General features: G+C 37.0%; 1 protein-coding gene across 3 annotated transcripts in view; it reads right to left on the bottom strand.

Annotated features, from left to right (window-relative positions):
• The window catches only part of ZPBP (zona pellucida binding protein), a 191,120-nt gene that overhangs the window by 122,142 nt on the left and 47,748 nt on the right, over positions 1-21,230 (bottom strand). For all 3 annotated transcript variants that reach the window (XR_014782265.1, XM_084797308.1, XM_084797307.1), the window contains one exon: positions 1,738-1,814. Coding sequence is in view for 2 of the 3 variants with exons in the window: in XM_084797308.1 (XP_084653434.1) it covers positions 1,738-1,814 (77 nt within the window). In the remaining variant the exon portion in view is untranslated. The remainder of the gene's footprint in view (positions 1-1,737; positions 1,815-21,230) is intronic.

The raw sequence follows: 21,230 nt of genomic DNA, 5'->3' as shown, positions 1-21,230 counted from the left end.
CCTATACGGATGTGACAATACTAATTAAACTCGGTGGATTGAGGGAAAAAAAGAGAAAGGACATGAAGCAGGGAGTGGTACATGGGGGCAATCTGGGAAGAGTAAGAGGGAGGGAGTAGGAGTTAATATAGTCAAAATATACTATATATATGCATAAAATTATCAAAGAATAAGTAAAACTATCTTTTAAATACTTAAAAAGCTAAGCATAATGGCATACACTAGGAATCCTAGCACTCAGGAGGGCTATGTAAAACAACTGCCATGAATTCAAAGCCATCTTTAGCTACAGTGTGAGTTCTTGTCTCAAACCACCAAAAACCAACACCATCAACAAAACTACAAAGAGATTCCATTCCATCTCACTCAAGTCAGAACAGCTATAATAAAGAAAACAAATGACAATAAAATTGGTGAGAATGAGGGTAAAATAGAAGCCTTTACACTGTTGTATATTATATTATATTATATTATATTATATTATATTATATTATATTATATTATATTATATATAATAACATTAATATGACTGCAACCATCCATTTATGTATAGATAAACATCTGCGATTTTTTTAAATAGGGAATATTTAAAAACAGAGGACAGAATAATGGATTCTAGGACTGATGAAGCAATGGTAGAGTCATGGAGGACATGAATATGTTATAAAAACACACTACAAAATCCAGTTTGGAGCTGTTCTTTGTTTTTACTATAGTGGTGGATGCATAACACATGAAAATGGACACAAATAAATGTGAAAAACTAAGTAAGTCATGAGGTTATCTCAATATCAATATCCTACTAGTGACATTATACTATGTTTACGGCTTACTGTTCTTGTAAAATAAACTTTGAGCTAAAAAATATTCTGTAATTCTACACTAAAATTCTCAAAGAATTAATGCTGAATTGTACTATCCATTTTAAAATATGACCACAAATACTCTAACACACATTGCATAGAAGAAAATGTATGAGAAAAAAGAAAAGCTAGAAAAGTCCTTAATAAGACACTAACAAATATAAGACAGATATGCTTTCTAAAAAAAAATCATAAAATGTACCAAATTTTAACTGCCATTCTTAGTATAATCCAGTAAATGAAGAGTAGAAGAAAACATCAGTCTCTTAAAGTGAAAATCTATAGCTGCCATAAAACCTGACATTTAAAGACAAAATGCTTTTAGTCTATGGACAAAACATCTCCAATTTCATCACATCTATTCATATTTGTGCTTACTCTACAAATTCAGGTTAGATCAAATAAATGAGTAAAGAGGAAGATGTAACTTAAGAGAAAGATGTAACCCTATATCTGTGGATGACATGACAACTACACAAAAATACAAAATATTCATGAAATAACTGTTATATTAATGGATCTAGCAAAGTGATATTATTTAAGGCTAATATGAAAACATCCATGGAAACTGAAATGACTAAAAAATTGCAGCCATGATTTATCCTTAATGTAAATTAATTAGCCGTGTGAAATGTGGTCAGATAAATGAAAATCATTCTTTATATAGCCAATTACACAATGTTAAATTTAAAGTAGTTTGTCAAACATAAATTATATTGATTTCTTATTTTGTAGTGGGTAAAGTTTTACTTCATTGTTTGAAATAACTCACTGTGGGGCTGTATGTATTTTTCAAAGACTAACTAAGATGAATCCTGAAACAATGAGCATTTTCATTCAACTTTTTCTTCGTTTGCAAAAGCACATAACATACCTTAGATAATCTTTTGGAAGATTCACAAGTATGGTCTGTACATGCCTTGGATCCTTTTTCAGTGGCTATAGATGAAACTGAGAAAATATATTATATTTTATATTTGTTCTGATATACTCTGGCAAAATATTTAAATTCTGAAAAATGAAATACCACTTGTCATCTACATCTCTTCTATTAAAAAGTCTGGATTTTTTTCTAATACTAAATGATATCTCAGTAAAAATCCTAAGCCACGTATTTATTTCATACAAATCAGAAAAACCTCATTTCTTTAATAATCTTAGAAAATAAGTCTCTCAGCTGATGCTGAGATGTTTAGATTTTATAGTGTTTATCAACAGAATTGTTTCAACTTCTACAACATGTATTGTAACTCTGTATACACATTCATTTTTTTTCTATCAACTTCTATTCTTATGTACTGGATATTACTAGGCTAATTCAATGTTTAATATGCAGGTACAAAGTAAAAAGAGAACGATAAACTGTAATAACAACAATGGAAATGCAATGAGACTGGAATATAGTTGTGGTCATTGTTAACCGATAAAATCATCATTTTTATGCATATAGACACATTTGTTTGTGTACATTTAGGAACAACTATATGCAAAATATAATTCTATTTATTTGAGTGAACATCAGGAAAAATTGGACTGATGAATATCTCTCCAAGGTCATGAAGGTAACTCCTGCTGTACTAAGACTTTCAACCTCAAAGCTGGGGTAAGAAACAGGATTCCTAGGAAACAGGTTTTTAAAAAAATGAAAAACTTCAAGGATTCCCAGTAACTACTCCTTACAAAGTATAGTGTCAATCTCATGATCAAATGCCTTTGTTAATTCCCAGCACCAATAAAAATATAAGAAAAAAATCTCTTACTTGAGCCACAAATCTATAACTAATTCAGAAACATATTGTTTTGTGTCTTCAGATTTCTACCTTATACTCTTGAAAAAATAGGTCATTATTTTATATTACTTACAGCTAGAAGAATACAATGAAAACTGTAAATATTTCAGTTTTATAATTAAATCTATAAAACAACCAATAGTAATTTTGATAATTTTCCCACTAATAGTGTTTACATCACTTTAGCCATTCTAGACTATTTTCAAATAAATCCTACGTCATCTATACAAATTATCTTAATTGGCTCATTTTGCCCATAATCCCCCAAACACATAATTTTCCATGGAGCTGCTTAGTTGTCTATGCATTTACCAACTCTGATGTCCCTGAGAAGCCATGGATTAACTTACACAGGAGACACTAGACTAACATACAGAACTCGCAGAACAATATTTAATATGCTCAAAAGAGCGGAAGGAAATAACGGGAAAAGAAGAAAGCATAATATGCTGATGAAAAGGATATTAGTAACAAATAAATTATAAAAAGTCATCTAATAACTCTAAGGCATGGAATTATGACTCACAGGAATTTACTAGAAGTTTGTAAGAACATATTTGAGCAGGGTGGAGAAACAATTACAGAACTTAAAGATAAGTTACTGAAATCTGATCAAAAGGAAAAAAATAAGTGAACAAAAGTGAAAAAGGCTTAAAAAGAACTGTTGGAGGATATTTTTGTGCACTGTGTATTCAAATGCTGATTTTTGTACCCAGACCTCTGGTTCCTGTCCACCTTGGCATCCTTATTAATATGAAGCATCTCTTGCCTACATTGCTCTTCTTATTGGTTATTAAAGAGCTGAAAAGCCAATAGCTGAGCAGGAGAGAATAAAGTGGGACTTCTGGGGCCAGAGAGAGACAGGGAGTCTCAGGTGGAGACATGGAGTTGCTATGGAGACATGGATGAAGGAGGTGCCAGGGCGAGACTAGGATGGCAAGTAATGGGCCACGTAGCTAGGAAGTAGGTCAGGTGAGAATTATAGTGGTAGAATAATTGAGTATCTGGCAGCTATATAGTGCCCGAAGCTTTTAATAAATTAACTGTCTCCATGTCATTATTCAGCACTAGGGCATGCATAGAAAAAACTAAAGGTAACCATTGGCACCCATTGTGGGAGGCATGTAATCCAAACCTAGACAGAAATCCAAGCATAGTCAAGCCTAGATTCACCCATTAGGCCAAAAGTTCTGGATATAGGAGCAGAACCAGAAATTCAGGCAGCCACATCCTAGCCAAAAGGGAGATGGGTCCTTAAGAGAAAGCAGACCAGAGCCTCAAGTACACCCATAAGGCAAAATCTTGCCAGAGCTGCAGTGCAAAATGGGCCTGGGACAAACATCAGCTGATCACACAAGCACCCCAGCCTAAAAGCCACCTATTGCTGCAAGCAGCTGCTCCTGCCAGAGTTAGGTTGTAAAGAGAAGCAGTGAGGGCCACTACAAAGGGAGGGCCAAAACGACAGCCTATTGGAGACCATCCCTGTGGCAGATGTAGCTGCTGGCAGCTCCGACCTATAGTGGGCAGGAAGTAGAGGCACCAGCCTGGGACTACCAGCAGGTACCCACAGATAAAAACCTGCACCCATAGAGAGGGCAGCAGGGAGAAGAACCTTGGTGTGAATGAATGCCAGCCTGACAACAGCCCCAGAACCTTACCAGATTTGGGACCTGAGGACAGCTGCAATGCAGCAAAAGCCAAGGGGCAGAGCCTGCTGCTACACAGACAGCACTTACCCCAAGCTGCAGTACGACTGAGAAGCTAAAGTCCCAAACACTTGAAGCCAGCCTGACAACAGCCCCAGAACCTTACCAGATTTGGGACCTGAGGACAGCTGCAATGCAGCAAAAGCCAAGGGGCAGAGCCTGCTGCTACACAGATAGCACTTACCCCAAGCTACAGTACGACTGAGAAGCTAAAGTCCCAAACACTTGAAGCCAGTATGAAACGTTTATGGGCAACACCCAGGAAAACAGTTCAGTGAGAATTAAATATCAAAGAAAAGAGTTAGAAAGATTAAAAAGGGAAATATTGCCCATAATAAAAAATGAAAAATGCAGCCAGGCATGACGGCACATGCCTTTAGTTCCAGCACTCAGGTCTACAAAGCCAGATGTACACAGAGAAACCCTGTCTTATAAAACAAAAACAAAAACAAAAATGAAGGAAAACATTGCAGAAGAGGGCATTTGGATCCATATACTTTTGTTTTGACTTTCAGCATAGAAATGATTATATTTTCAGTAATGATTGCAATTTTATATATCCTCTTTAAGAAAGATCAGAATAAAACAGATTTAGAGAAGGAAAAGACTGAAAAAATTGAATGTTAGAATAGAGGCAATGAAAAGAATAAAGGACCTTCAGAAGAATCCAATCTAGAACCTACAAAGACAACAAAAAAGGTAGTTCCAGATGAGAGAAATCTACAAAGGCTTAAAGAAACTGCAAAATAGCAGCCCATAGGGATGCTAGATTAAAAAATAAAATAAAAATCTTTAAATTGGACTAGATATTATATTATTATTGTTAAGGATCATATCCTAGATAAAGGTCTATGTGCTAAGTTAAAAATAAAAATTCTGTGTAATGATGCAAACTTAGAGCAATGTCATAAAATAGCTTGTGTGCCTTGTTTTGTGTAGTTTAGAAAACTAAAATATGTGCCCCATCCTGCTGACATATATTCAGAATTCCAACAGGCTTTTGCCTTAAGTTCTAAAAAGGATGATTCTGATATTGCACATTTATTAGAGATGATGACTACATTGGAAATGCCTCTACAGATTGAAGCTGATGATGCTCCCACATACATATGCAATAAAATACAACAATTTTTTAGATATTATGACATAGAAAATGTTACAGATATATCTTACAAACCTACATGACAAGCTATGATAAGAGATCTAACAGGACTTTAAAGAAAATGTTTATAGAACAAAAGGGGGCATGGGATCTCCCAGAGATAGATTAAATAATGCTCTATTGAATTTATATTTTTAAATTTCTTTTATTATGTTTCTTTTTAACATATACATTTATATTATTACAAATGTGTAAAATAAACTACATACATACAGCAGGAAGAACCATTAGACAATCAGGAATTATATAAATGTTACATTCCTAGTGATTTAGCCATTTGTATTTGGCAAACTTGAAGTAAATATCTTTCCTATATTGTTGGGTCTGAATTTCTGAATGGAGATTAGTATCTATCATATCTCATCTCTATTAACTTAAAACATCTATCTTGATCAAAAAACATCTTAACCGCTAACCTACTACGCTTAATTGAAAGACTAAGCTATCTGGTCTTCAAACCCATCAGAGATTCGAGAAGGGATAAAACTTAAATACCTGAGTGTACCCGGAGTGCAGGTTAGCAGCTTTCAAAAGGAAAAAATGACTGAGACAGTTTATTGCCTGAATAGTCACCTAACACTCTCTATAAAGTTGGAGCATCTTCTTCAGCCTTCTGGCTCAATATATCTGACAGACATATTTGTGAGGCAGGAACTATTGAGGACTTGCTTACCTTGTCTTGCCAGAGTTTGGCTGTTGACTCTTCCTGCATCTAAACTTGCCTGTTTTTAGGCAGAATTCTGTGACAGAAATGAGGACATTTTGCCCAGTGGCTGGTTTGCCACATTTGCGGCCAACTCCATAAGGAGGTTCGTTGATGCTCATCATCTTCTTTGAGGCAGGCTGGATGATGCTAAGCCTGGAATTTCACAACTTTTGAAAAATGGAGCACAAATGCTATCCCTGTTTTACTTAACCACTTTCCCCAATTTGGAGGGAGGGGCCCTTCAAAGGAATTATTCACCCTAAATCAGCCTGAAGAAACCTTAAGAGAATGATGTCCCATTTCCTCTAAGGTGGTTGGATAGGTTTCTGTTTACTCTCTTCGTCTAAAGATGCTTATTTTCATTGGGAGTTGGTTATAAATATTATTAGTCTTTTACAGAGAGGAAACTAGGTTTGACTCAGGGACATATCTCTTTTCCTTTATCTTTCTTTTCTAGGTAAGGAGATAGGAGCTGCAAAGAAGGAAAGGGGGGATATAGAAATATAGAGGGAGGATAGAACAAAAGGTAGATTACTGAATCTACTCCTCATCTCAAGGCCCTAAATGTTACTCACAAATAAGGTTATATTTTAATTCAATGGTATTGAATTTTGTATATTGATGCAAACCATGCTTATCTTAAAAACTAGTCTAATTTTATCACAAGAATATATACTCTAGGTCTGCTAGATAGATATGATTTCTAGATATATGAGGTAGGGAGAATTAGATTGGCCTGTAGATGTGCTAGCTAGCCTCAGAATGGATATCAAGAATGTGCTTTGTTGGAGGAGAGGTTTGCCTTTGTTTCCACAGAAAAAGAAAAGCTATAGGTTCATTCAAATTAACGAAGATTAGATTTTACCAGGGAAGAGCTGAAAATCTTGGCTGCAGACATGAAGAAAGCAAGAAAAACAACAAAACAGGTAACACAGATGCTGATTCCTCTACATGGAAACAGCTCTGAGACTGGCTGAGGCATGAGAAAATGTCTCTACAGAGCCAGTAAATCTTGTTGACTACAGAGTCCGTAGGAGTTATATGCCACCCTTTCATATGGCATGAATGAAAATTTATATTGCAGCTTGGTTATATAGTAGAAACAGACATAAAGTTCAGTGGCTTTTACCTGCTTAAACATAGAGCACAGAATCATCTTTAGCTGACTTGTGCATACCGCACATTCCATGTGTGTGTTAAGATAGAAATATATATTACTTTTAAGAGTTTATATGTCTACAGAGCAATAAAGTCAGACACCAAAGATGACAAATAACCCAGGTAATCCAACCTCACCTCACAGGCTAACCCAATAGCTGTTTCCTCAAAAATCTGCATCTAGAAAAATTTCAATATGGCTAGCTAAGAGGGTCCAGCCTCAAACACTGTCCCAGCCAAGACTTTAATTAAGCCTTGCACTTTCCCATCACACAGAGACTGAACAGCAAATGTTACAGGTAGCTTTCTTAGGACTGGACTCTTTTTCCAATTTTCTTATGACCCTCAAAAGAAAATGATGCCTCCAGACAGCAGGAAGAAAATTTAAGAGAATGATAACTAATTCCCAAAACATTAGATGGGTAGGTTCTGGTTGTTCAGTGGGTAATGGACGTTTGTTGTCACTAAGGGGAGTTGGTCACAAGTTAATGATCTTGGTCAGGAAGGAAACAAAGTATAAGAGGTTATATTCAGGGATTTCTCTCTTTTCATTTCCTCTAGCCTTCTTTGTCTCCTGTCTAGTGTTAGGGATAATGGAGGAGATGGGAAGAAAAGAAAAACGGGGGATGTAAAATGATAGGATAAAAGCATAGATTACTGAATCTACTTTTAAACTAGAGATAATTAACAAATTGAATATTTTATATTTGTATGGATTTTTACAGTTTGATAAATTTTTAAAGTTATATTTTGCTACAACATACTATATTTTTCTATGTTTCAACTCTTGTTTAAGGTATTGTACCTATGCAACTCATTTAAAAATGCAATGTATTAAGTTCTAGTCCTTGAAAGCTGCTATTGCACATTGTTTAGGATAATTGAGAAATGCAAGTTAATAGTCAATCAAACTTATGGTCTTGTTATATAATAGTTTAGTTAATCACAGAAATAAGCTTTATTTAGCCTCTTGTAGATGTTTTCAAAGTTAATCAGATTGCAAACAGCTAGAAATGTTTGCCAAGCAATGTTAGCCTCTTCAGATATATATATATAGTTAGATGATCTTCAAGCACTTCACAGATCTACAGACTATGCCACTTGAAGTTCTTTTTCAGACTGAAGATGGAACTCAGGGCCTTGCAGTTGCTAGGCAAGTGTTCTACCACTAAACTAAATTCCCAACCCCCTAAAGATTGCTTTAACATAAGGCTTTTCATGACAATGAGACATGTCTGTTCCTGGCAGCACTCCCATACTACTTCAAAAAAAATGATAAGTATTGAAGAAATTCCATATGGAGTTTGCTTCAAATGTGGCAAAGCTAGCCACTGGGGGGAAAGATCATCCTTACCTCAAGTGCAGACCGCATGCTGCTCAAGCTGTGAACCAGGAGGACATGGAAGGAGTTGACTGGCAGACTTTGCAAGGACAAAGTAGGCAAATCTTTCATAAATCCTGTTTCACAGAAAAGCCTGTCTTATGATAGGCAAGAAGGCCAAAGACAGACGTTTCAACATTGCAGAGGAACCTTGAGTGACTGCCCAGCCAGCCAGCTGTCTCTGTTATTTCCATAGTTCTGGAAGCTTCTTACTATGCACTTCCTGTCTATTCAGGTAATATTTACCCTTCTCTGATCTCTGATGGGGTTGAAGACTAGGTAGTTATAGTCTCAGAATTAAGCTTAAGTTGTTTAGGACCTGAGAAAATGTCTTAAGGTCTAAAAAAATATTTAGATTGATACATGCAAGTTATGATAGAAAATGATTTAAGTACAGAACTCTGAACTCAGCAAGAAAGAGTAGATTATAGAATACTTTCTCCAAAGTTGCCAAATACAAATACACTGGACATTGTAAGTGTAATTCTTACCTGATAGTTTTCATAATTGTTCTTATTGTTTATAGTTCATTATTGTTAGAGAAAGAGCCTTTTTATTGGACTAAAAATGGGAGATGTTGAAGATGTTTTGTGTACTGTGCATTCAAATGCTAATATCTGTTCCCAGAGATCTGGTTACAGTCCAGATCTTAGCAATATCATTATTATGAAGCATCTCCTGTCTTGGTATGTTGTAATCATTGTTCTCCATAAACTGATTAGCTAATAAAATGCTGAACAGCCAATATCTGGGCAGGAGAGGATAATGCAGGGACTCTAGGGCCCAGAGACAGAGAGAGAGAAGGTGTCTCAGATGGGGACCAGAGAATCACCATGAGACATGGATGAAGAAGGAGCTGCCTGGGCAAGACTAAAATGGGAGGTAATGGGCCATGTGGCTGAGAAAGAGGCCAGGCCATAATTATTGGGATGAAATAGCTGGTATCTTCCTAGCTATAGTGACTGAAGCTATTAATAAATATAAAGGTTTCCATGTCGTTATTCATAGCTAGGGTGGGCATAGAAAAACCTTAACTTTACAAAGAGCCATGGGGCAACAAGTATATCAACATACACATAAGACATGAGTGAAGGAAGGAGACATGAAAACAGAAGTCATAATTGAGTGACTAATGACCAAATTGCCTCAAATCTAACATGAAATACATTTTCACACACAAGGAGATGGAGCCTATATTTTTATGTTAAACATGTTATAAGCAAACATCAGAAATAAAAGAGAAAAATATAATCAGAAAGAAACAAAAACAAGTACTTTGTCACATATAAGGGCTATACAATACTAAAAACATGGGATTTGCCATTTTATTTTTGAGGCCAGAGTGTAACCTTTCCATAGAGACCTGTATTAAATATAATGATATACATAGAATAAGACAAAAAGGTGAAAGAAAGTATGCCACAGTTAGCATGAACACAAAAGAAGCTGAAAGAGCAATGTCTCTTATAAAATAGAAATCAGAATATAGAAAGGTATTATTCCTTACTTTAAGGGATAATACAGTTATTTTGTAATGATAGTAGGGTCAATTCTTCTCAAAGAGTGAAGAAGCCCTATTATCTATGTCTTGAACAACATGAATAAAGATATTTGATGGCTAGATAAAGTGAATACCCGAGTACTGGGGTGGTGGCATGCACCTGCAACTCCAGCACTGATGTGCAGGAAAAGGCAGATCCTGACCAGGCCGACTAGTGAAGAGAGCAAAGTGCAAGCGTAGCAATAGACCCCATTTTTTAAAAGTTGTACGGTGTCAGATGATGACACCAAATGTCAAACTCTGGCCTCTATATGTACACATAAGGTAAAACACACAAACATACATACATACACACACACATGCATGTGTGTGCACGTGCACATGTGTGTAGTTAAAGAACTGTAAAAAAAAAACTGGCAAAATCTAGTATTATCTCTCAATATGCATCTCTACTAGTAACTAAAAGAAAGCACAAAGAGATCATGATATAAAATAGAATATGGCTAACTCACAGACCATTTTTCATTAAAGGAACAAATGATACTTAAAGACATTTTCATATAGCATTGAGGAAAATATATTCTTCTCACCTTCACATGAAACATTCACAATAAACCCACCTCATTTAATCTATAAAAATCACCTTGAAATATTAATGACCAGAAATCATGCAGATTTATGCATCCAGACAAAAAATACTAAGCGAGAAAACAAGTGGCAGAAAAACAGAATCAAAATACTCAAGTACTTGGACATTGAGAAACATACTAATGCAGAATATGTGAAGTCTAAAGGAAAAGTAAATTCTTTTAATAAAAGTAAACTGAACTCACCAATATCTGTGACATGAATTAAAGAGCAGAAAGAAATTTATACCAAAAATGTATATTGTTATTCCTTTGAGAAAATGTATTAGAAAAGACATGAGGATTGCAAATGGCTCCCTAGGTAACAGAAGGCACCTGAGACCTGAGTTTGTTCCCAGGAACTGTGTGGATATGGAAAGAGAGTACCAACTCCACAGAGAGTCCTCGGACCTCCATGTGCACACTGTGGCATGTATGCCTAGACACAAATATACCAACACGCAATAATAACCTTGAATATAATTTTAGACAAAAGACATACATAGATTGATTTCAGTTGAAGCTTATATATTGGAAACTAGAAAAATATGAGCCAATTCCATTTTAAAGGGAAGGAAGAAACAATATACCAGATTAGAGAAGATTGTGAACAGGGTGCTGGTGAGACAGTTCAGATGTTAGGAGCAGTTGTTGCTCTCCTGGAAAACCTGAGTTTAGTTGGGTATGTTGGTACTGGGTCCACACAAGTCCAGCTCTTCTAACGTCAACAGTGGATGGGGAAAGGCTCTCAAAGCCTTACCACATCCTGGTGGGATATTACTAACCATGGATTCCAGCAGATCGAGAGAGAGTTCCTAGGTGTATGGATGCTAGTGAGCACATCAAACTTGAATGGATAACTCCAACCCTAGGATCACAGAGATAACCCTAGTTATACTTTGTGAGTCATAAAGCAAAAATTAATGAATAAGGGAGATAAATTCTAAGTAGAAATGGGGGCTGGCATAGGTGAGCATGAAATGAGGGAAGGTTGTGGAGGAAAGTAACTAGATTATATTACATATATTATACAAATGTCAAAGAAGAAAACTTGAAAACCAAAAAAGTGTACCAATGTTTATAACATATGCCAGAAAACAGACATATTTACTCCAGAGTAAGATAATACAATATCTTGTATTTATTATTTATTATTACTTAATGATATCTCACAATGAAAGATTTACTCTGATAAAATTTTTCAGATAAATACATTAGGAAAGAAGATTAAGACCAGTAACACTTATGAATATAGGTTCAAAAAGATTCTCAACAATATGAAGTCAAGTCCAACAATATAACAAATGAGCAGTATGGTATGATCAAGTAGGATTTATCCAGGTTCTACATGTCAAAATGAAAACCCAGTGACAATGGAAAGAGAAACCAGCATAAGACCACATCACTAGGGAAAAGGAAGAGGACTGTGTAGACCCAATGTCATTATTGTTAGTAATTCTTAACTCATGACTGAGGCAAATTTCTTCAGCTAGATAAAGGACATCTGCAACAAACTGCAGTTAGCCCCATACTTAAGAAAGAAGAGCCAGGTGGCTTTACTCTAAGAATAGGAACAAGACAAAGAGCATTCCCTCTTACCTTTCACCATGATTCTAGGACTACGGCTAGTACAATAAAATGAGCAACAGGCTAACAAAAGAAAGAAGATTGCATCCTGGCAGGAACCATTACAGATGCTACAGCAACCTTGAGTAGTTGGAGAACTACCATCTTACAGAGTGCTAGTAGAAAAGCATTCATTAAAGTAGCAAAGAAAGAAATCAGGACAGCCGAGTCTGGGGTAAATTCCAGAGGCTCCATTCTCAATAACAGAATGCTATTTAATACAGAGTGCAACTGTTGTGTCAGAACAGTGGCTACAGAGTACCTCAAAGAATTCTCACTGTACTTTAAGAACATATTAGAGAAAGGTGGGCAGGGAAGGAAAAGGGACTGGTGGAGAGACAAGGCATGAGACCTGCACTAGCAGAGGGAGTAGTAGTACTGAGAAAATTCTGTTCTTGCTACTCAATCAGATCAGTGACACAGTGACAAAAATGCAATCTTTTCATATTTTTTAAATTGTTCAATTTGCATTCCAATTGTAGCTCCCTCCCTTTCCAGCCCCCTCTCCTACTCCCCTAATACTCAGAAAGGAGGACCCTTCCTACCCTATCATCTGACATCAGTCTATCAAGTCTCATGTAGACTGTCTGCATCCTTTTTCTCTGTGGCCTGGCAAGGTCACCTGGCCAGTGGCAGGTGATCAACATATGGGGACCAGAGTCCATGTCAGATATGGTCCCCACTCCTTAGATTACAGGACCCACAAGGGGATTGTGTTGCCTAATGACTACATCTGAGCAGGGGATCTAGGTACTGGCCCTGCATAGTCCTTGGTTGGTGCATCAGTATATGCAGCTCCTCTGCCTCTACCCAGATTTGTTGGATCCATTGGTCTCCTTGTGGAGCTCCTGTCCCCTCCAAGTCCTTCTACTCCCCAATTTGTCGATAAGACTCCTTGTGCTGCACCCTAACATTTGGCTTTGAATCTCAGCATTTACTTTGACACCCCCTCCCCAATTGGGTGGAATCTCCATGGTAGGCTCCTATGCTGTTCCTTCTCTTCAATTGTTTCCAGTGTCTATTCTATTTATCCTTCTGAATGAGAAGTAAGCATCCTCCATAGGGTCCTCCTTGTTATTTAGTATCTTTAGGTCTGTGCATTGTAGTGTTGTTATCCTGTATTATGTGGTTAATTCCCACTTATAAGTGAGTATCTACCATGCATTTCTTTCTGGGACTAGGTTATCTCACTTTAGTTCCATCCATTTGTCTGCAAATTTCAAGATTTCCTTATTTTTAATAGTTCAGTAGTATTCACTGTGTAAACGTATCTCAGTTTCTTTATCCATTCTTACATCCAGGTTGTTTCCAGATTCTGGCTATTACCAATAAAGCTGCTATAAACATAGTTGAACAAATGTCCTTGTTGTACGGTGAAGCATCTTTTGGGTCTATGCCTAGGAGTGGTATAGCTGGGTCTTGAGGTAGAATTATTCTCAGTTTTCTGAGAAAGAACCAGACTGACTTCAAAAGTGGTTATAGAAGTTTGTACTTCCACCCACGATAAAGGAGTGTTCCCCTTTCTCCACATCCTTGCCAGCATGTGTTGTTGCTTGAGATTTTTATCTTAGCCATTCTGATAGGTATGAGATTGAATCCCAGAGTCATTTTGATTTGCATTTCCTTGATGACTAAGGATTTCTTTAAGCGTTTCTCAGCCATAAGATATTCCTTAGTTGAGAATTCTCTTTTTGGTTCTCTACTCCATTTTTTAATTGGGTTATTTGGTTTGGTGATGTTTAACTTCTTGAGTTCTTTAAACATTTTGCATATTAGCCCTCGGTCAAATGTAGGTTTGGTAAAGATCTTTCTCCAGACTGTAGGCTGTGATTTTGTTTTGTCGATAGTGTCCTGACAGAAGCTTTTCAGTTTCATGAGGTCCCATTTATTAATTGTTGACCTTACAGCCTGAGCTGTTGGTGTTCTCTTAGTCTCCTGTGCCAATGAGCTCAAGATCCTTACCCACTTTATCTTCTAACAGATTTAGTGTATCTGGTTTTATGTTGAGATCTTTAATCCACTTGGATTCTCTCAGCTCACTCTTCTCCTGCCTGACCAAACTGGGACACAGACAGGAAACCCAGCAGACCTTAGCTGGATGTAGGCTCCAACACTCATTGTTCACCATCCTGAGGAGACCCATGGGGAGCCCTACCAAACAGCTTTCAGCTTGGAGCTCTTTTTGCCTGCTCCTGACCTGCATGGCCCATGTGGGAGACAGATGGTGACCCTATTGGAAGAACCTCCAGGCCTGCTAACAGAGACAACCAGAAGGCTAGAGGCCAGTGCAAGAAACCAATCAACAAAGCTCAGAGCTATATGACATCACCAGAAACCAGTGGTACTATCACAGCAAGCCCAGGAAATACTAACACCCATAAAGCACAAGAAGAAGATATTAAATCTGAGATGATGAAAATGATAGAAGCCTTGAATGAGGAAAATAAATCTCTCAAAGAAATACAGTAGAATACATTCAACCAGATGAAGGAATTGAATAAATTCTATAAAGAATTATAGGAAAATACAATCAAACAGGAGAAGGAAATGAATGTAACTATTCAAGACCTAAAAAGGAAACTAGAAACAACAAAGAAGCACAATCTGCAAGAATCCTGGAGTTGGAAAACCTAGGAAAGAGAACAGGAACTGCAGACACAAGCAACACCATCAAAATACAAGAAATGGGAGAGAGAATCTCAAGTGTAGAAGATATAGTTGAAGTTACCAAGAAATCAGTCAAAGAAAATACTGTAAAAAGACCAAACCTAAGAATAATAGGAATAGAAGAAGACGACTCCAAGCTCTACAGCCCAGCAAACATTTTTTTAGAAACCATAGAAGAAAAATTCCCCAATCTAAAGAAATAAGTCCCAATAAACAAGGAAGAGCCTACAGAACTCCAAAAAGGTTATTTATTTCCTTGTTTTCCTGGGTGTAGTTAGCCTCCTTGTTTTGGAGTTTTCCTTCTAGTACCTTCTGTAAGCCTGGATTTGTGGCTAAGTATTGTTTAAATTTGGTTTTGTTGTGGAATGTCTTGTTTTCTCTATCTATGGTGATTGAAAGTTTTGCTGAGTATAGTAGTCTGGGTTGGCATCTATGGTCTCTTAGTGTCTGTATGACATCCAACCAGGCCCTTCTGCCTTTCATAGTCTTTGTTGAGAAGTCAGGCATAATTCTGATAGGTTTGCCTTTATATGTGACATGGCCTTTTTTCCTTGCAGCTTTTAATATTCTTTCTTTGTTCTGTACATTTAGTGTTTTGATTATTATGTTGTAGGAGGATTTTCTATTCTAGTCCAATCTATTTTGTTTTTCAAGACAGGTTTTCTCTGTATAGCTATGTCTGTCCTGAAACTTCCTCTGTAGACCAGACTGGCCACAAATTCAGAGACCTGCCTGCCTGGGATTAAAGGTGTGTGCCACCATCACTGGGCAAAAATGCATTATTAAAGGACTCAATTGGCTCAGTGACTAAGTAGCTATATAGCCAAAGGGTGTACACTACAAGGCTCATGCTGGGAACCCAGAGTCAAAGTGTCACAGGACTATAATCTTAAGGTCTGGCCTTCAGAATACTCCTAAATAAAGAAGTAAAACTTTGTGGTTTTAAGTTAGATTTCATACAGTGTTCCATAAGGTAGATATCCAGTCTTAGACATAGATCAAAGTAGACCATATAGACACAGAGCTGAGAATGGCTTTTTAGAGACTATTAGAAGGACTCTGCTGTTTTGAGTTTGCAGTCCTTCCAGTCAGGACAGCCATTCTGAGCATGCTGTTAGAAGGAGGATTCCCTCTTCCCAGCAGGGCCTCCTGCTCTCTTCCTGACCTCATCTGGAGACTGTCTTTAGGCATAGGACCCCTAACCACATTGGATATGTGGCCTTCGAGCAGTTCCCCGCAAGCTCTTCCCTCCCTGTGCCCATAGGATAATTAGGTAGTGTGTTCCCACTCATATGATAGGAATATGCTGCCTTATGCAAATCAAGCATCTTTAAAGTGTCTAATTTCAACCAATTATGTATGCCTATTCTGGAAGTGCCCCCTACCAACTCCCTAAGAACTGCAAAGCCTTTGTTCTCCCTGAGTAAAGTTGAACTAGCTCCCTGAAGTAGATCTGGAGTGGTCATTCTCATGGTCACAGCCTTCCAAGCCTTGAACTTCACCTTCTGCTCCTCCTGCCTTCTTAGGCTGGTGGTGAGCAGCCCCACAGGAAATAAGAGATCCACAAGAGATTGCACATAGTCAAGAGCAATGGTCCACCATTCCCTCCATGGAAGACTACATGGAAGCAGGCAATAGACCTCAGTTACCCAACACCCAACTCCATGCCCACTGAGGACTTCATACTGGCAGACATCAGCAACCTTATAAAGGGACAAGAGGTTGGAGGCTTGGCATCCAGACCAAACCCGCATGAGATCACCCAAAGGCAGAACCTGTACTGTCCCTCTTCTAGCAAGAGTCACGGGAAATAAATAGCCCCACATCAGAAAAACAAAAAGAAAAGAAACACACACTCTACCAACAACAACATTAAAAAACAGGAACCAACAGTCATTGGTCATTAATATCCCTCAACATCAATGGCCTCAACTACCCAATAAAAAGACACAGGCCAACAGAACGGATACAAAAACAGGACTCATCATTCTCCTGCATACAAGAAACACACCTTAGCAATAAAGATAGACATTACCTAAGAGTAAAAGGCTGGACAACTGTATTCCAAGCAAATGGACCCAAGAAGCAAGCTGGAGTAGCCACTTTAGTATCTATCTAATAAAATAGACTTTCAACCAAAACTAATCAAAAGGGATGGGGAGGGACACATCACAGTCATCAAAGGAAAATACAACAAAGATGATGTCTCAATCTTGAACATCTATACCCCAAATGCTGACACATCCACATTTGTAAAAGAAACATTACTAAAGCTTAAATCGCACATCAAACCCCACACATTAATAGTGAGAAACATACCATTCTCCCCATAGTCAGATCATCGAGACAAACTAAATGGAGAAATAATGAAACTAATAGACGTAATGAATCCAACAGATATCTACAGGGCATTTCAGCCAAACACACAAAAAAAGATCTTTTTCTCAGCATCTCATGGAACCTTCTCCAAAATTGACTATCTACTTGGTCAAAAATCAAACCTCAACAGATACAAGAAAATCAAAATAACCCCTTGCATCTTGTCAGACCACCACGGACTAAAGCTGGAACTCAATAACAACAGAAACCAAAAGCTAGTTCTTTGAGAAAATCAACAAGATAGACAAACGCTTAGCCAAACTAACTAAAAGGCAGAGGGAGAGTACTCAAATCAACAATCAGAAATGAAAAGGGAGACAACAAGACAGACACTGAGGAAGTCCAAAGAATTATTAGGTCTTACTTCAAAAGCCTGTATGCCACAAAATATGAAAATCTAAATAAAATAGACAATTCTTTAAATTGTTCTCTTTGTTCCTAATTTATTGATTTCACCCCTGTGTTTGGTTATCTCCAGCCATCTATTCCTCTTGGGTGTGTCTGCTTCTTTTAGTTCTAAAGCTTTCGGGTATGCTGTTAAGTTGCTAGTATGGGGGTCTCTCGAATTTCTTTTTGAAGGCACTTAGTGCTATGAATTTCCTCTTAGTACTGCTTTCATTGTGTCCCATAAGTTTGAGTACATTGTGCCTTCATTTTCATTGAAATCTCGGAAGTCTTTAATTTCTTTTTTTAATTTATCCCTGACCCAGTGGTCATTGAGTAGGGAGTTGTTCAATTCCCATATTTATAGGTTTTGTATTGTGCTTGCTTTTTCAGATAGGATTCTACCTGTGGAGTGGTGTTGGAAATCAACCCTATTGTCCTGAACCAGAATTGAGAGTTTAGCTGGCTTTCACTGAGAGACCAGTAAAGACAAATGATACTTCAGTATATTACTAATTAGTTCCCCCAAAACATTTAAAATACTTCCAGTGAATGAATACATGTGATAAGAAAGACAAAATCAGCCTAACTACCAAATCCTGCATATACAAGTTCTAATGCAGAAACACAAGAAACATAAAGGAAACTTAACTCTTCCAAACATTTCTACTTCTTTAGCAACAGACTAAAGGGACAGAATTTGAGAAAATGCCCAGTGAAGATTCACAAGAAATAGTTCTAAGAGTTCAAGGAAAGCAAACAAGATACCAGTAAACTCTTGAATGAATTCAGTGAGAATGCAATAATTAAACTTGTGCAGAATATATATATGTGTGTGTGTGTGTATGCATATATATGTATTTCAATAAGGAAACAGCAAAATGAAAAAAATAAAGTTGAAATGTTAGAAATTAAAATGCTCAGTAGGTCAAATTTAAGAAAATCAATGGAACACCTAACCAATAAATCAAACAGAAGTGAAACATCAGGAATTAAAGTACACTTATAAGAATAGTCAAATATTGAAAACTATCAAATAATAAGATATGCCAGAATATATAAGATCTTTAGCAAATTTTGTTTAATAAAATGATTTCCAGTTACATCAATTTTCCATAAAAATGACATGATTCATTCTTTTGTACAATTTCATAAACCTTCACATATCAATGGCATAAAGTTGAACCCAGACTTACAGTAATATACTCAAAAGGCATCTTACGGTAAATAGAAAAGATTGAACTACAAATGTAGCAGTCTTTTTAAAAAAATTTAATTAGCCTAGAACACAAATGGATGGAACTAGAAATGATCATAATGAGTGAGTTAACCCAGAAGCAGAAAGACTCACATGGTATATACTCACTTATAATTGGGCACTAGCCCAAAAGGCATGTCCCATGAAAGTCTTCACTTACCCGGAGATTGGGATAGATGTAAGGACATCCTACTGAGACTCTAGGTAAGAGAAATATAAGAGATGGGGAAATAGAAGGACACAGAGGGTCCTAGAAACTTATAAGAAGAACATCGTGATGAGTGGATCGGGGCCCAGGGGTGTCTGCTCAAACTATTGCACTAGCCAAGGACAATATAATAGTAAACATCAAACCCCTACTCTGATCTACCCAATGGACAGGACACTTTCCACAGTTATGTGGAGAGCGGGGACTGATTCTGACATGAACTCTGGTGCCTCATATTTGACCACCTTTCCTCAAGATGAGACTTGATAGCCTATGACCATATGGTGGGGGAGGAGGTCCCCTTCAGTCATAGACCTAGGGGAGGGGAATAAGGTGAAAGCAGGAGGGAGGGAGGAACGGGAGGATACAAGTGATAGGATAACAATTGAGTTGTAATTTGAATAAATTAATAAAATTAAAAATAAATTTTAAATAATTAGCCTAGATCACAATACTGAGCAATAATTACTCCATCCTAAACCTCCAAACTAGCATAGCTTTCTCCCATTCAGATTTCTCACATTATATTTGCTTTTACTCATATCCTAGTCTGGTTCATTCCTCCTGGTGTTTCCTATTACACTCCATGTGCTTCCCTCCTGTTCTTCCTGCTCTTTCTTCTCCCCTCACTGGACCAGGATGTCTCTGTATTGCTCAACATTGGCTAGTTAGCTTTTATTGGCAATACAGAGAACAAATGGTGGCCATGTTTACACGAACTTGAAGACAGGAGATACTTAGAATAAACATCAGAAATGCAATGTACAGATAATAGGGTAGAGAAATCAGCATTTGAATAAACAGGGTTAAACTCTGCATAGTCCACAAGAACATTGTGCCAACACTAATTATGAAACAATCAGGAAAATCATATATAAAAGTTACATTCATAATATTCAGCTTATTTATACCTGGCAAACTTGAAGAAAATATTATCTATCCTATCTTGGTGAATCTAAAGTTCTCTACCTAAATCATTTTCTATTATATCATCTATTTATCAACCTAAAACATCTTTCTAGACCTTAAGACATTGCTTAACTCCTAAACAACTAAGCTTAATTGTAAAATCATAACTATTTGGTTTTCAACCTCATTATAGCCTTGAGAAGAAATGAAATTATCTGAGTAAGCAGGAAGTGCAGTCAAGCAGCATCTAAACAAATAAAAATGACAGGGACAGTTTGCTGCCTGAACAGTCACCTAAAATCTTTCTATAATGCTGGAGCATCATCTTCAGCCTTCTGTCCCAGTATATCTGACAGACATATTTTGAAGCAGGAAGTATGAAATACTTGCTTACCCAGTCTTGGCAGAGCTAGGCAGTCTACCTTCCCACATTCAATTTTTGCCCATTTTATACAGCATTTTGTCCACAATGAAGTGAGAGCATTTCTTGTCCAATGTTTTGCTTGCCACACTGGAAGCCATCTGTCTCTCCTTCCCTCCCTCCCTCCCTCCATCCATCCATCCCTTCTCTCTCTCTCTCTTCTCTCTCTCTTCTCTTCTCTCTCTCTCTCTCTCTCTCTCTCTCTCTCTCTCTCTCTCTCTCTCTCTCTGTTCCTATTGAGGAAAAGGCTACAATACTTCATTTTTATTTTGTGTAAACAATGGGCAGAAGACTTTTGGAGGCAGTCCTTAATGACCTCATATTTTTAAATACAAAATTAACAAGATTAAAAACAAAAATAAAAATTCTCCACAACTTAAATGGTTAAAAAAAAGATTCTGAGATAATAGTTTTCCAAAAAGATAGATGAATGGTCATTTAAGATGGTTTTTAATGCTCAAAAACGTTAGTCATTTGAAGAAGCA

This window comes from Acomys minous (assembly GCF_964271855.1).
Source record: "Acomys minous genome assembly, chromosome: 10".
Taxonomy (NCBI): Eukaryota; Metazoa; Chordata; class Mammalia; order Rodentia; family Muridae; genus Acomys; species Acomys minous.
Note: the sequence above shows the minus strand (reverse complement) of the source record. Positions and strands in the feature narration are given on the sequence as shown.